The 16,007-nt window shown below is 40.8% G+C and overlaps 1 protein-coding gene across 3 annotated transcripts; it reads left to right on the top strand.

Annotated features, from left to right (window-relative positions):
* The first annotated feature begins 838 nt into the window (after positions 1-838).
* pitx1 (paired-like homeodomain 1) lies at positions 839-15,461 on the top strand. 3 transcript variants are annotated; one of them, XM_023271165.3, is made up of 5 exons: positions 839-986; positions 1,972-2,026; positions 8,230-8,379; positions 9,514-9,716; positions 14,180-15,461. In XM_023271165.3, exons 2-5 carry the CDS (start codon positions 1,981-1,983, stop codon positions 14,726-14,728), a joined length of 948 nt encoding a protein of 315 aa, XP_023126933.1. In that variant the 5' UTR covers positions 839-986; positions 1,972-1,980; the 3' UTR covers positions 14,729-15,461. The 3 variants fall into 3 exon arrangements, with proteins under 3 accessions (XP_023126933.1, XP_035804468.1, XP_035804450.1); XM_035948575.2 differs by lacking the exon at positions 8,230-8,379; XM_035948557.2 differs by lacking the exons at positions 839-986; positions 1,972-2,026 and adding an exon at positions 7,920-8,120.
* Positions 15,462-16,007: the final 546 nt, after the last annotated feature.

The following is a 16,007-nucleotide window of genomic DNA, read 5'->3' on the forward strand; positions in this document are numbered from 1 at the left end:
AAACTGCTACCGAGTGTGTGCGTAAAAATGGTTGTTCTTTCCTCGTGCTTGACAAAAATAGAAATTAGATATAAAATGTAAGTAACATGCATCCTGTGTGATCAGTTCAGTTTAAATAAATGTTCATTTTTTTTTGTCTTTGTTAAATAAACAATATTTTAAAAAAAAAACTAAAATCTGGAACAGGAAAAACGAAAACATAAGATGTGTGTTTCCTTTCAAAGAAAGTGTCTTTTCAAGCAGTCTGACCATTTTAGGGAATTTCAAGACGACTTGTGTGAGTTTACAGAAAATTATTTTAAAACGTGGATGGCAATGAAAAGATGGGCTCTACTGCACATGATAAAAATCTAAATTATGATCAATATCATTACTATTATTAACATTATTATTATTGTTATTATTATGGAGAGTGTATTATAGTCTTCTAATTTTACTCTCTCTGCTGTTGATCATAGTGGTTTTAATAACAGAGCAGGAGAATATAATTAAAGATGAAAATTAGAAACTGATGTAGAAAATGCTGGAAGAAGGTGAGGAGGAAGAGCAGGGTCAGAAATCGATGAAAAAATGAAGTGATGAAGGCGAGGATGAAGATGGGGGTGATGTCAGGTGAGGATGGCCACCGAGATGAAGATTTTGTTTTTGGATAAAAGTGATGCGGATGAAGACGCGCAGGAGAGGATGAAGAGGAGCCTGGAGCTGCAGGAGGGTGAGGAGGGTGACGGCGGGGAGGCGGTGGGGGGGTGAGGGTGGCGGAGGCAGCGGGGGGTCGCGGTGTCGTGACGTCAGCGCGAGGCGTGCAGCGGAGCGCTCGCGAAGAAAACCAAACGGCAGCGCGGCGCAGGGAACCAAAGCGCTGATTACCGCGGACGCAGCGTTTACGCGCAGCCGACGCTAAAAGTTGGATTTACTGAACACCTGCATGGGGAAACTGTGAGGCTTTATTGTTTTTTTTTCTCCTGTCGTCTGCTGGGAACCAACTGGTGAGTTTGAAAAAAAAAAAAGCTGGCCAGCGGATTCTTTTAGCTGTGGGAATCGGTGAGACGACTGCCTGGCATGCCGCTCTTGATGTTTGGAAATATGAGTTACGCGTGATGCCGTGCGCAGCGCGAAATAGAAAATTAAATGTTGACAAGTAGTGATTCCGTTAAGCAGCGCGTGTTGGCGGCTAGTTTGGGGTCAGGGAGGCTGCAGTGACCGTAAAGAGGCCGAGAGGATGCAGCTTTACGCACAGAGGCGATCCGTGAAAATATTAGTTAGCAGTTTAGTCGCTGATGTTCAGAGTGTTTGGGCATCATTATCAGACATATGCAGCATAGGCTTAACTGTATTATCTCCAGCAAAAAACTGCCACCTTAAATGAACACAAAGCGCAGGCGTGTGCGAGCACTGAAGCACGAAGGGGACAGAAAGGAGCTGAGTGAAGATTTACTGAGGGCATAAAAGCAGCAAAGGGATTCCTGTAGATAAGAGGGGCTCTGTGAGTGTGTGTAGTGTCATGGCAAAGGTAAACTCAGTGTCTGTGATGTTGGGTCAAGGATGTTACTGTGAGCACAAAGCATGAGAACCTGCCTGAGAGCGTTTTTTATTACAGAAGAAACGATTTTTTTAAAAAAATGATAAAATGTGTGAATACGTTTGGAGAAATGTCGTTTGATGTAGGTGTAATTGTTATTTTTATTACGCAGTTTGCCTTGTCTCGGAATTTTCTTTTCGTAGTGATATTTTAAAACAAAAGTAGATTCAGAAAAGGACGCAGGAAGAATTAAACATGAAATATGAAGTTTTCCGTTTGTGGGGTTATTACTATTATTATTTTAACAACTTGCTGGTGCTGAAATCATTTTAATTTACGCAGAGGATCACGTTAAGATCGGAATATAACACTATGTAAAAAAAATTAATGTATTTTTTTAAAGTCTTTGATGTGAGGAATGTCTTCTGATGTAATTTTCTTGTGTTTTTCAGGCAACTGGAATGGAACTGAATCTGTCGAAGAATGTGATTTCTTGTGGGGATACAGGTATGACATGTTCTTTACTCGGTTTAACACTTAAACTGCCTTTGGACAACTATAATTTTCATGGAAAATTTTCAGCTACTATCAACAAAACTATTCTGAAAAACTAAGGACAGAGAAATGATTCTGCAGTCTCAGTCTGGAGCAAAGTCAGACATCTGCTGTTCGGCTTTTTGCTGCAATGTGCGTAATATGTGGGGAATTAAAGCTCAGAGCATAAAAACACGCTGATAGGGAGAATTATCAAAAAAAATGACTTGCAAATACATATCAAATGAAAACACACTGAACCATTTCCATTTTTGGGGTTACACACAGTAATCTCCTTTATTTTTTGTAGCTGGTTTCTGATGATGATGATTTCCTGGCGAGTTGTTTTGCATTTGAGGAAAAAAATAAGAAAAAAAAAAAGAAAAATAAAGCCAGATGGACAGAAAGCTACAAAAAGCTGAATTCAGAATGGAAAATGTTTCATGTCATCTTCGTCTTACAATAACAAAGTTTTAACTCAAATAAAAAAGAGGTTTTCTGGATTTAATCACAGACCAAAGGAAGAGCCATGCGTAAAATGGAGACGGGCAAACTTTGGACAATGCTCGGGGTTTTAGGCATTTACATGGCAGACACACACGTGAGGCTGAGACTGACTGAGTGCAATCTATTTTAATCTCATTTTCTTTCAGGAAATAATCATTTATAATAACAAACCAGCTTCAGCTTGAAAGGCTAGATTCTAATTACACTGAAACAGGATGATACGGTTTGAATTCCGGTCTAGTTTGCGTTTATCAATCGTGGAGGGCCTCTATTAACAGTTTTTGGTGATTTGTGAGTTTATATTTTCACGTATTACGAAGCGATTTCAAATGAGGTTAAACATGTTTCATCGTACAGCAGTCGCCTGATGCGTAAAAGTGGTAAATACGTCGTTCAAATGAGACTTTTTCGTCATTTTCTGACACTTTGTTAGATTTTTCCTGTTAGTTTTTCCCTTTGCTGACCATTAGAGGTCGTTTTATTTACACCTGCATTCCCTCTGCCAGGTTGGTTGTTGGTAGTCAGACTGCAGGTCAAACAGGCCTTGGACCGAGCAGGGAAACCATCACCAAGGCAATAATCAGCTCCTCGCGTCTCCAGTTACTCACCGTGTCCAGTTACATCTCCTCTGCCGCCCTGCCTTTGAATCTGCTCGCCAGCTTTAATTTTCTATACGCTTTGTTTTGTCGGCCCCGTGGTTGGCTTTACTGTGCTTTCTTGCCCAAAGAGGGACAAAAAACATATCAAGACTGTATTTTTTTGTGTGTGTTTGGTGTGTGATTAATGGCGTTCGTCGCGTTTATTTTCACTGCTTGGAGGAAAAATATGAGTGTTTGCATTGCCACTGGCCTTTAACCTGTCCTGCCGGATGGAAAGGCTTTTTAACTCATCCATCACACGCAAGTGCCCTCCAGAGCAGAGGAGGAGCGGGACGCGGGCAGGGATGGAGGCTGAGGAGGGCTGGCTATTTAGATTACCCCCATCTATCAGCCTGTAATATGTGGACAGAGGAAGGGAGAATTCACAAGAGCTCCACCATGGCGAATCTCCATGTGCTGCAAATCCCGTAATATTCCTGCGGGGACCTCAAGGGTCATTGGGTTTAATGTGATTTTATTGTGATTTTTTGGATCATTTTTAAATTGTAGCTGCCTTCTAATGGTTTCCATTATGGTAAATGTTGCTAACAGTGTGTGATACAGTATATTTTCTACATATTTTGAGAGTTACTTCACTTTTTTCACTTTATGAGCCTAAAAAACTACCCAAAAGTGTTTCATGGATACGCAATGTACCCAGTAACCTCCACTAAACAACACACACCGTTGCATAGTCAGCACCACCTGCTGATGACCAGGTCCTTGAGGTCACTTATCTGTTGAAATTGTGCCAAATATCTCCTCAAAAACATTTTACGCACGTTGTTGCTGCTCTGAAAGTGAATAAGCAGGTACAGGATGGTGGTTTCCAGCCCAAAATCACTTCGGCAGGCTGTGGCGATGACTCGAACAGGCCGCGATGACGCACGTTGGAGCAAGATTTTGGAATAACGACTGAATTCTGCAATAAAAATGCAAAAACCGCTTAATTGGTTAATTTAATTACATCCATAGTTCCTCATTCGGTGTAAAAAATAAAGCCCCTCTGGACGAGACCCTCTGTAACACACGCTCTGTGCAAATCTAGATGGAGAAAAGCAGGTTGATCATTGAGGGCTTTTGCACAATTGTCTTTTCGAAGGGCCTTCGGGGGAGTTTTCCGGTTGGACGGGGATCTCATGTCAGAAGTCGCTCTCATACAATGGCCGAATAAGCTCGAGACTGGCGCCGGTGACAGTCCGAGTCTGAGGCGCGGAGGCCTGAGCTGGTGCGAGTTTACCTGACATGTAGATCACAGGTCGGGCCACAACAAACCAGCGGGTCAGCTGGACTCACGTTGCAGAGGAGGCTAAAAACTAGGAGTCTGTAATCAACCCAGAAAAGGACATTTGTAAAGTGACCTCGTTTGTGTTTCGCTTGAGTTTCTCAGTTTGCGTAATTGCGCAGAGGCACGATTAAGAAGTGTATTTCTCTGATTGGCAGAAAGAGTCAAAAGTTGGATTTTTCTCAAGAGTTGAATAATTCTGGAGGGTTGAGGAAGATTTCAACTCTTAAATTCAAAGAAAAACAGATTTAATGGTAACTAGTTCCTGACTTGACTTGCAAATGGTTGCTTTTATTTTAAGATTATAAAACTCTGCAGGTCTACTATGTGAATGATTCAAACCACAGTCACGTTAAACGGAGATTACCGCACACAGAGTTCAATTATAGGCGCACAGGCCCAACACAGGTCTATGGCCATAATGTGTAAGAAGAGACTAAAGAAAGTCTGACAGGTTGTTCATCCAGGTCTAAAATGAAGCTGAGATTCTTTTTGAGTCATCAAAACGCAACAGATTTACTAAAACCTCAAAGTGTTGCAATAAGACCACACCTGAAGTCGACCATTCAGACGTTTTCTGAAAGAAACCACATTCGAAAACGCATCTAATTTCTGCTGTACTACTACAGGTTTTTCTGCCTGTTGCACTCCAGAGCAGCACACACTAAGATAAGCTACTCAGAATCTGGACGCATGAACGTCCAGAGGAAACCCTTAAAGCTCCCTGTCAGACATTGCAAACGCTGTGCATGCAGGATGAGAGAATATAATCCCTCTAGAGGACACGCTGAAAGCATCTGATCTGAGCATCGCATCTTTATTGAGACGATGCAACAGGAGGCCATTTGGTTCAGATTTGGATAACTGATTTGGAAAACAGTAGTGGGCCGTCTGGTGCACCGATAAGAAAAACCAAAGTCCAATGTGTCACCATCAGGTGTAACCAGGTGGAATTACTGGACGTAGCTAGTTGACCATAGAGCCTGTTTGTTGAGTTTAAAGATGTTTTTAAATGTCTCCTTACAAACCGATGGCTGTTAAAGCGAAATAAAGCGCGTATAGATCTGCTGCTGTCAACACATTACTATTCTCTGGTGTATTTAGTAGCAGAAATTTGTGGCGTTGGCCCTGCTACACACAAAAAAACTGTCCGGATACAAAAAACACATCGTGCTGAATAACGACAAAGACGTCTGATGTGCCATTTATTTGTCCTGGTTGTGTCTTTGTGAGCGTGGATGAATGAGCCGTCAGTTTACAGTGTCTGTCATTCAGACACACAATAAACTCGATAGCATCGTGCACTTTTCATACCGAGAAAACAGTAACTGGGCAGGCCCGTGTTAGAGGGCAAATGTTTATCCAGCTCAGTACATACCCGAGATATACATCATGTAGATCACAGGTCGGGCCACAACAAACCAGCGGGTCAGCTGGACTCACGTTGCAGAGGAGGCTAAAAACTAGGAGTCTGTAATCAACCCAGAAAAGGACATTTGTAAAGTGACCTCGTTTGTGTTTCGCTTGAGTTTCTCAGTTTGCGTAATTGCGCAGAGGCACGATTAAGAAGTGTATTTCTCTGATTGGCAGAAAGAGTCAAAAGTTGGATTTTTCTCAAGAGTTGAATAATTCTGGAGGGTTGAGGAAGATTTCAACTCTTAAATTCAAAGAAAAACAGATTTAATGGTAACTAGTTCCTGACTTGACTTGCAAATGGTTGCTTTTATTTTAAGATTATAAAACTCTGCAGGTCTACTATGTGAATGATTCAAACCACAGTCACGTTAAACGGAGATTACCGCACACAGAGTTCAATTATAGGCGCACAGGCCCAACACAGGTCTATGGCCATAATGTGTAAGAAGAGACTAAAGAAAGTCTGACAGGTTGTTCATCCAGGTCTAAAATGAAGCTGAGATTCTTTTTGAGTCATCAAAACGCAACAGATTTACTAAAACCTCAAAGTGTTGCAATAAGACCACACCTGAAGTCGACCATTCAGACGTTTTCTGAAAGAAACCACATTCGAAAACGCATCTAATTTCTGCTGTACTACTACAGGTTTTTCTGCCTGTTGCACTCCAGAGCAGCACACACTAAGATAAGCTACTCAGAATCTGGACGCATGAACGTCCAGAGGAAACCCTTAAAGCTCCCTGTCAGACATTGCAAACGCTGTGCATGCAGGATGAGAGAATATAATCCCTCTAGAGGACACGCTGAAAGCATCTGATCTGAGCATCGCATCTTTATTGAGACGATGCAACAGGAGGCCATTTGGTTCAGATTTGGATAACTGATTTGGAAAACAGTAGTGGGCCGTCTGGTGCACCGATAAGAAAAACCAAAGTCCAATGTGTCACCATCAGGTGTAACCAGGTGGAATTACTGGACGTAGCTAGTTGACCATAGAGCCTGTTTGTTGAGTTTAAAGATGTTTTTAAATGTCTCCTTACAAACCGATGGCTGTTAAAGCGAAATAAAGCGCGTATAGATCTGCTGCTGTCAACACATTACTATTCTCTGGTGTATTTAGTAGCAGAAATTTGTGGCGTTGGCCCTGCTACACACAAAAAAACTGTCCGGATACAAAAAACACATCGTGCTGAATAACGACAAAGACGTCTGATGTGCCATTTATTTGTCCTGGTTGTGTCTTTGTGAGCGTGGATGAATGAGCCGTCAGTTTACAGTGTCTGTCATTCAGACACACAATAAACTCGATAGCATCGTGCACTTTTCATACCGAGAAAACAGTAACTGGGCAGGCCCGTGTTAGAGGGCAAATGTTTATCCAGCTCAGTACATACCCGAGATATACATTGTGTGTGTGTGTGTGTGTGTGTGTGTGTGTGTGTGTGTGTGTGTGTGTGTGTGTGTGTGTGTGTGTGTGTGTGTGTGTGTGTGTGTGTGTGTGTGTGTGTGTGTGTGTGTGTGTGTGTGTGTGTATAAGCGCACCCAGCTGCGTCGTGCTGGACAGATTTCAAACATGCCTGCACGAATAAAAGGCCTATTTTACTCCAAGAGCGCAAAGCTTTGCACTGCGCGCTCCCGATAACTCTAGAAAAAAAAACGTAAACGCTGCAAAAAATATCCATCATAACCAGCTTCAGTTCAAAACTGAGTCTTAAAAGTCTGAGGAAACTGCCGCTATGGTGGATTCGCGTCTTGAAAATGCTTCATTTTCTCAGATTAGTTTAATATTTTCACTCCGCTCATATTTAAAGATGTTTTGTGACGCGCATGAACAGAAAGCAAACGTCTAATTAATTAAGAGCACTCTTCGTTTCCATGTGTTGCAGTCTGACGTCAGACTGTATCTGCTCGAGGTGGGTGTTTTCTTGCAGCGGGCAGGTTTAGTGGGTGGGACTCGCTCGTTTTGGGGACGGGAGATGGGTGGGTCTCCTGTGTGGGTTGGAGAGCCGGAGCTTCCTCTCGGCCACAGCGGGCAGAAGCTTTTCTCTGCAGCGGGTAGAAGGAGGGCGCACAGGGCGGTCACTGCTGCAGAGGAAGGGAACCGGTTGATTTTTTTTTTTAACATATATATCTTTTTTTGTTACGCCTTCCAAGTTCGAGGAAGAACAAAAAAGAACTGTCGTGGAAATTCTCCCTGCATGGTTCATCCTCTCATGTCGTGGTGTGTGTCTGACAGCGGGTGGATTTTTTGTAGCGCAGCTGTTGAGGAGAACTTTGTGCACCCCAGGATTCACCCCCGTTTCCTCTTCTTACGCATCCTTCTCTTCAAGGTGGGATGAATTTGGACAGAATCGCAGAGGCAGTGAGAGCACCGCCGCCCCGCGACGTGGCCCCCGCGTTTCATTTACAGAGAACTTCCAACAGCAGTCGAGAAACTTTAGAGAACTCAAGCAGCGAGTCTTCAGACACAGAGTTGGCAGGTACACAGTCAGAGTGCTTTTAGCAACTCAATTCCTTCTTCTCAGTGCAATAACAGTTTATTTTACGTCTCCATAAGCACGTTTACGGCCAAGCTGTCAGAGAAACATCCTCGGCAGTTTAACGCCACAGAAAAAGGAGACTGAATATTTAACTTGCTTTATTTCCGTGTGTTGCAGTTCACATGGATAAAATGCACCATTTGCCGCAAATCTTACTTTTCTGCTCTCGAGTTTAATGCGCAGGAATACCGAGCAAGGGAAAAATCCGGTTTTGGTGCAGTTACACCCCTTTTTTTTTTTTTTTTTTTGTTTATTGTGCTGGCTGAACCAAACACTTGGCAGGATCCCGAGGTCTGTCAGGGAAAAATGTGCAGAGCAGCCTGGCCTGCCGTCAGTGAATGCATTAAAACGACCTATAAATACTGGGCCCATCCACCAATCTAAACTAAAAGCCAGAAGGTCTGTATTAATTCCAGGAGACGCCTTTTGTTCTTCAAACTTGTCACATTTTTAGAAAAAACAAATGGCCTTTTCTTCTCCGCCTCAGCCCATATAAGGAAGATATAACAAAATATAGGTGGAGGTCATTTATTTCTCATTGTCTGGGTGGAAATTCTTTTGCTTTTAAAGTTTGAAGCTTATTTATGGCAAACACTCAAGACGCTTTATTTCCTTTTTGTGACCTTTGCACGTGTGGCCCCTTCACTTTAATGAGGCAATGTTGTTAGGACGCAAATACATGATAGCAGTCGGCAGATAAGAGTGGGCAGACCTCGTCGTAATGTGTGACAATCGAGGCAGATCTAAGTGTGTTTGGAAGAATCGATGTAGAACTCTCAGACATGTTTGTAAATGTTTGGCTTTAATTTGTCACTTCTCCTCTGGGGCTTATTTATTTGAAGAGCTTTGTAAATAATGTATTTATAGCATTGGCTTTGCTTATTTCATGCCTTTTACGGTTGACATAAAGCGTTAGTTTTTGGGGGATTTTGTGCACGTTCCAGTGTGACATATTTTTACGGTTTAAGTGCAAATACCAACTTCTTCAATGCAAAACGTCCCTTATTTGCATGCAATTCAAAGTGGCTAATATGTGCAGCAAACAGTTATTTCACCACGACTTCTCATCCACAGAAAAGGAGAGGAGCGCTGAGCACAGGAGCGACGATGGGAACGCGGACGACCCCAAGAAGAAGAAGCAGCGGCGGCAGCGGACTCACTTCACCAGCCAGCAGCTGCAGGAGCTGGAGGCCACTTTCCAGAGGAACCGCTACCCGGACATGAGCACCAGGGAGGAGATCGCCGTGTGGACCAACCTGACGGAGGCCAGAGTCCGGGTAAGAAGCCAGCAGGCAGGCCGACGGCCGTGCGTCAAGTGTGCGTAATGCGTGCGTAAACACGCTTTGACAAGGAGGTTATTTATTACAAATAGAACATTGTGGAGTGGTTCTTAAAAATGGGGCCAATCCGGAATAACTGAATAAATAAATGACGATTTTTAAAACACGAGAACCAAATAAGTTTTGGAATGTTCAGTTAAATACTAAAAATTATATTAACCAAATTTTTTTAAAAGCAATTCCACATTTAATAAATTAAACTTAAGATTTACATTGAAATATTAGCTAATTATGCACACGTCTTGAATTTATTTCAGCTGTTCCCACCAACATTTTGATGCTGTTTGGCCATATATTGATAAAACTCTGCAGGGGAAAAAACCTCCTAAGCTGAGGACATCACGGACTCACTGTCTGATATCAGTATCCTCCTGCTGAAGTGAAAATCCAACCTTTTAACAGAGCTCTTGTGAAACACTTTGCTGACTTTAAGCAGCTCAGAAAGTAATAAACTAAACCTGTGATATAATTCAGAGACACGCTCAAGGAAATCCGCTGACAAAAAAATACTGGGAGATTTTCAAAAGTGTAGCGTTAACGGATATTAAATTGCAGTCATCCCTGACTCTACTAACCCTGAGTCTTCTGTGCGTAATGTGCAACGCTGCGCATTTCTGACAAACAGCACCAGAAGTGCAGGTCTCAGTAGAACGCATTAATGCGAACATATTTCATGTTGAAAATTTTAGCAGAAATGGAAGCTGTCTTTACCTCCTTGGCTTCGTTGGAAGTGAGACATCCTTTTTAAGGGTGTATCCGCGCTGCTAATGGAGCCAGTGGATGATTTGTCTGTTGATGACATCATCACCAGTCTTTCTTCCCGTGGAGAATGGTCACGTCGCCAGATACATCTGCTTAATGAATAGAAACAACATGTGATGGTATTAAAGGAGGTTTTTAGCATCAGGAGGATGCATTTAATAGCGTGGGAGGAAGAACTCATATTTGGACATTGTATTTAATTGGGTAGGTTCTTAGAAATAGCGTCAACACCATACTTAAAAATTGCCTTTTTGGTCTTGGTGACCAAAGAAATTCCACACTCATTAGTTAAAACAGGTATTTGTGCAAGTTCACATTTTTGATGGGGAAAAAACTGTGGTTGCATGAAACGTGTATTAAACACAAAACAATTGCAGTTGGTTCTCATTTGCAGCTGCTGGCGCCTGACAGCCCGTCCTTGCAAAACCCTCCGTCTCAAATTGCATAAAAAATGCATACAGTTATTTAGAGTTCAGGGGGGAGAGAAGAAAAAAACAGTAAAAAGTCTCAGAACAAGTTTAGAGTGCTGGACTTTTGCAGCCGAGGAGGGGTGAATTTCAAACAGTGTAGCCTTTTCATTTTGGCTGAATCAAAAGAAAACATTGTAAAGATGGTGGCGTGACACGGAGCAGTCTGAGCATTTCTGAGCGTTTAATAAAGAGTCGGGAAGTGACCTTTTTAAGGCTCTCGGCGTTTAATCAAGCTTCTCAGATGATCTGTTTAATTGAACGATATTTGTGAGCTCAGCTGTTTCGAATTTCACCATCGTTTAATGAACTTTAATGAGGTTTTCGTGTCTCAAAGTGTACATTTTGTTTCCTTCTGCAGAGGAAACTGGAGTCTCACACGAGCTGTGAAGTGCAGCCTGCGTGTTTCCTCCACGGCTCTGTCACATCGCTCATGTCTTTGTGGACAATTTGTCGGCAGCACCCTGTTCCCTGCGCCGCTATAAATAGCCTCCCAGTGCCGTGTGATGAGGCCACTTGTAAACTGTTTCTACTATGAATTAAAAATGACTCTCAGAGTGCCGACTAACGGAGGTTTTGTCAGCTTTCGATAAGGCGTGAGGATTTCCAGAGGCGCGTTTCTGATTCATTGACACTCATCCGCCGCTGCGCTGTTTGATTCGGGGTGTAAACTTGTTGGTTTTATTTTAGCCAGTCTGACCCACATACTGATACATCTTCCACACATGCAGACGTTAATTTCAGCTGCAGTCAGAGTAGAAGTAATTCTCCTTTCACTGGTGCAGATGAAGCAGTAAAACTAACATTAATACACCTCATTTAAGCTGCTGCTACTATTGATTTAGTTTGTTATGAAATTAAAATAGGCTTTTGAAACAACAAAACTCACTCCAGCATGTCACAAGTGGTATTAAATTGCAGAAATTTAACAGGATTTTTCAGTAGAATTTTCCACATGGAATATTTTATTATAATAAATTAATATATGAAGATTTGGAGCAAAAGTTAAATGATGTTTCTGCCCTAAAGAGCTCATTTAATACTTTATATCTCAAATAAGCCACAACTCTAAAAAAATAAAATTTATAATAAACAGAAGGTTACAATACTGCAATATAAAGAGAAGTTTGGAATCGGGTCGCTTATCACGGTTTTATTCGAGCCCTTTTTCTTTTTTACGCACTTATTTTGCGCAAATTACAGGATCACTTTTACTGGATGAATTTAAAGTCCAGCAGCAGAAGATCATTCTCAAATTTGAATCAATGTTTCGACGCAGCAAACTAAACGTTCAGGATCAAATCCAGTTTAATGTGTTCACTGCAGGAAAAGAAAAAAGCCTCAGCAACTCTCAAAAACACCCGAAAACTAAAGATACGTTTCACTCGGGGGAAAATAACGCGCTTTTAAAGGCTCAAATACATTTTTGTTAATTTAAAAAATAATAGATACAGAGAAATCAAGTTAGAACTTTGACCAAGGGGCAAATAGTTTGTGTTGTTTAATTCGTCGTAATTAAAAGTGCAGTATCTGCTTTTTCCCTGTAATATAATGTTATCAGAGAACATTACAGGGATATAGTTGTATTAAAGGAGCTCTCAGTTCATTTAAAACTGCAGCTTCAAATTTAGAATTTAGCTGCAGGGCTGCTGGTTGTGCCTCTTAAATATTTAAACGAACACTATTTTTTTTTAAAGGAATGGTACAACTCAGGTTAAATGGAATAATATTTTAATAATCTTTAATTTTGATGTGTGTTTTGTTTAGATATTTATTTTTAATAGTAGAAACAATTTGATATTTTTTTTTAAAGGGTCTAGTGGTCCAAACACCCATACACCCTGGAGAGATGGACACTTTCAAGCAAAAAAAAATTAGAAGAAAATGAAACTATAATTTAGGATATTGAGGGGGAAAGTGGTACAATGTCATTCCATTTTACAACACAATGCACATTTAACACATACTTGTGATATTTAGAGATTTGGAGCAAAGTTTTATGGCTAAAATAATATTTAAAAATAATTTAAAAACAAGGCAACGCTTTGGCTACTTTGGAGAGGGCTGTGTGACTAAGTTGATGCACTTTCAATGCAAATTCTGCATTAGTTCACTTAAAATTGAAGTCAAATTAAGACAACTTAATGAAATTAGCTTTCTAGTTTTTCTTAATGTGGGCTTCAGGAGTCCAGGTTATCTGTACTACACTGTAAAAATACATCCGGTAAAAATAGATGAATAAATGTGAACACCTAGCAGCAAGAGAGCTGGAAAACAAAATCTGAACAGTGTAATCCTGTAATATAAATGCAAATAACAGCAAAAATATGTAATAGAGGGATTTTTTTTAGCAGATTTAAATACAATAACATGGTGTAATTTTACAGTCGCACATTGTAAAAGAAGGAGTTATCATTTCTCGATTAGATTTGGGCATGAATTATAGGTTTGACCTATTTTTCATTTTTTAATTTAGGTTTTTTTTACAGTCAATATCTCAATTAATACATTTGTTCCATGATTTACTATATTTACAGTGGTGGAAAAAGTTTTGGGACGCCCCATACATTTGCATGTATATTACATTAAGAATTACAGCCATAATACTAAACAAATCCTTAAAAAAAACATTAAAAACTTAAAACTGATTGGTTCCATAAAAATAAGACTTTTTTAGTCTTGGGTCACTTTGGTAGAATTTAGTTTTGTTAGTTTTTCTTGTAAGCAATAAACAAAAAAGTATAATTTGTATCTGTTTGTGTCTTTCTTATGCAGCTACACCTTTCGAAACACAAAAAAGATTTTTCCAGAAATATTTCATGACAATATTTGAGATTGTGTAAAAAATTTAAGGGTGTCTTTTTTCACCACTGTATATTATCTGTAATTTAAATAAAATAAGGGTAAAATGCTGTTGATTTTCTTTTAAAAAACTTACTTTTTTTTTACAGTGTATCTTGACTATTTCAGAGTTCTGACAGTTAATTAAAAATCCATTTGCTTGTAGAGAAAAAGCTAATTCATCTAATTTATTGTGGTTTGTTGGTCATTAGAACTTGCCACAGCCTAAAAGACTAAAGCAGAATCTTTTATTTATTCATGTTTGTTTGTTGTTGAGTCTTTCTCTAACGTGTCTCTGCTCCACTGTGCTGCTGCGTTTGCTTTCTGCAGGTCTGGTTTAAAAACCGTCGGGCCAAGTGGAGGAAGCGGGAGCGGAACCAGCAGATGGACCTCTGCAAGAACAGCTACCTGCCGCAGTTCAGCGGCCTCATGCAGCCCTACGACGACATGTACCCGGCCTACACCTACAACAACTGGACCAACAAGGGCCTCACCCCGGCGCCGCTGTCCACCAAGAACTTCACCTTCTTCAACTCCATGAGTCCGCTCACTTCACAGTCCATGTTCTCCGCGCCCAACTCCATCTCCTCCATGACCATGGCCTCCGGGATGAGCCACTCCGCCGTGCCGGGGATGCCCACCCCGGGCCTCAACAACATCAGCAACCTGAACGGGATCGGGACGTCCGGCATCAACTCCGCCATGTCGTCGTCCGCGTGTCCGTACGGGCCCCCCGGCTCTCCGTACAGCGTTTACCGGGACACTTGCAACTCCAGCCTGGCCACGCTGAGACTGAAATCCAAGCAGCATCCGACGTTTGGATACAGCGGCCTGCAGAGCCCCGGGTCGAGCCTGAACGCCTGTCAGTACAACAGCTGACGGGCCAAAGGCGCGCCAGAAAATTTACACAAATAGAAAATTATATATGTGAGAAACGGACACGGTGTCAGAGCTTATGGGCTACCTGCGGATGGGAAAAAAATAAATCAAAGACAACTAAACTGGATTAGTTGCAATCATTTTTCCAAAAAAAAAAAAAAAAAGAAAAAATGGATTATGCGGGTTACATGTGTTTACCAATGAACTTGCACAGCAATTTAAATGTCCAGGTTTTTTGGATTTTTTTTTTAAATGATGAAGACGTGTTACATTGCTGCATTGTACATATCTAAATGTAAATATATACAGGTCTACCATATGAAACAGACAATGGGATTTTTTTTTGTGCTTGCTTGCTTTTGAAGACTGACTGAGGGGGGGAAGAAAAACGTCGAGCTTAAAGAAACCAGACCCACTGAGAAAAAAAAAAGAAGAAATCTAGACGTTACTGTACATATTTTATACTGCTTCTGTGTGCTTTCTATTTACCGTATATATATGCTGGGTGCCACCAGGACGCCTCCCGTTTGAACTGTTTTTCATTTTGTTTGCTGAAATAGAAAGAAGCCCGCATGTTTAAATGAGTGCAACGTGTTTTGTACGATAATGTAAGACTTTGCAGAAGTAAGTTCATTAGCCTAAACTGTATACAAAAAGGTGATTCAAAGTCCTCATGTGTTTATGGTAACATGTTTGTTTGAATAAACTCCAGGAAAAGAGAGGTTTATTTCAAGTACATGTTTTAGAGGAGTCTTTGTTTAAAGTCCAATTTCTGTTCCCTCCCCGAAGAGCAGCAAAATAAATAGCTTGGCTGATATCTGCAGCACTGATCCACTCAGTTTGAAAGGATTATCTCAGAAATATGAAGGTTTTTAAGGATTATTGGGGGTTAAGCAGTAGTTATCTGGGCGGAAACTACGGAATTGATTTTTTCTTTTGTTAATTTTGGAGCTTTTACGCGTATAGTCGAGTTCATTTTTTTTCTTTATTGCGCATCAGATTACACTTTTCTCTAAGGGATGGGAATGAATCCAGGCATATTGCGGGTTTTATTTTCTATTACAGATATATCGAAATATATTTCATACATCGCTATTTATTGCAATATTTTAACGCGATTTTGCTTTCATCAAAACCTAACGACACATTGTCGCTCCTTTTGTACATTTTGGCGTGCGTAAAAATGTGTTTGGGTCGGTGTCACTTTCCTTAACTTTTGAGTTTCACTTCACAGAACATGTAAAAGGCTGATTTAAAGCTTCTCTGAGCTCATCTAAAA

Source organism: Amphiprion ocellaris, chromosome 14, assembly GCF_022539595.1.
Source record: "Amphiprion ocellaris isolate individual 3 ecotype Okinawa chromosome 14, ASM2253959v1, whole genome shotgun sequence".
Lineage (NCBI taxonomy): Eukaryota > Metazoa > Chordata > Actinopteri > Pomacentridae > Amphiprion > Amphiprion ocellaris.

What these genes read in the sequence shown, in the direction of transcription:
- pitx1 (XM_023271165.3), top strand. Translation starts at nt 1,981, where the DNA reads ATGGAACTGAATCTGTCGAAGAATGTGATTTCTTGTGGGGATACAG. An exon ending in GATTTCTTGTGGGGATACAG is followed by an intron (nt 2,027 to 8,229) that starts GTATGACATGTT and finishes CTTCTCTTCAAG; the next exon opens with GTGGGATGAATTTGGACAGA. An exon ending in TTCAGACACAGAGTTGGCAG is followed by an intron (nt 8,380 to 9,513) that starts GTACACAGTCAG and finishes TCTCATCCACAG; the next exon opens with AAAAGGAGAGGAGCGCTGAG.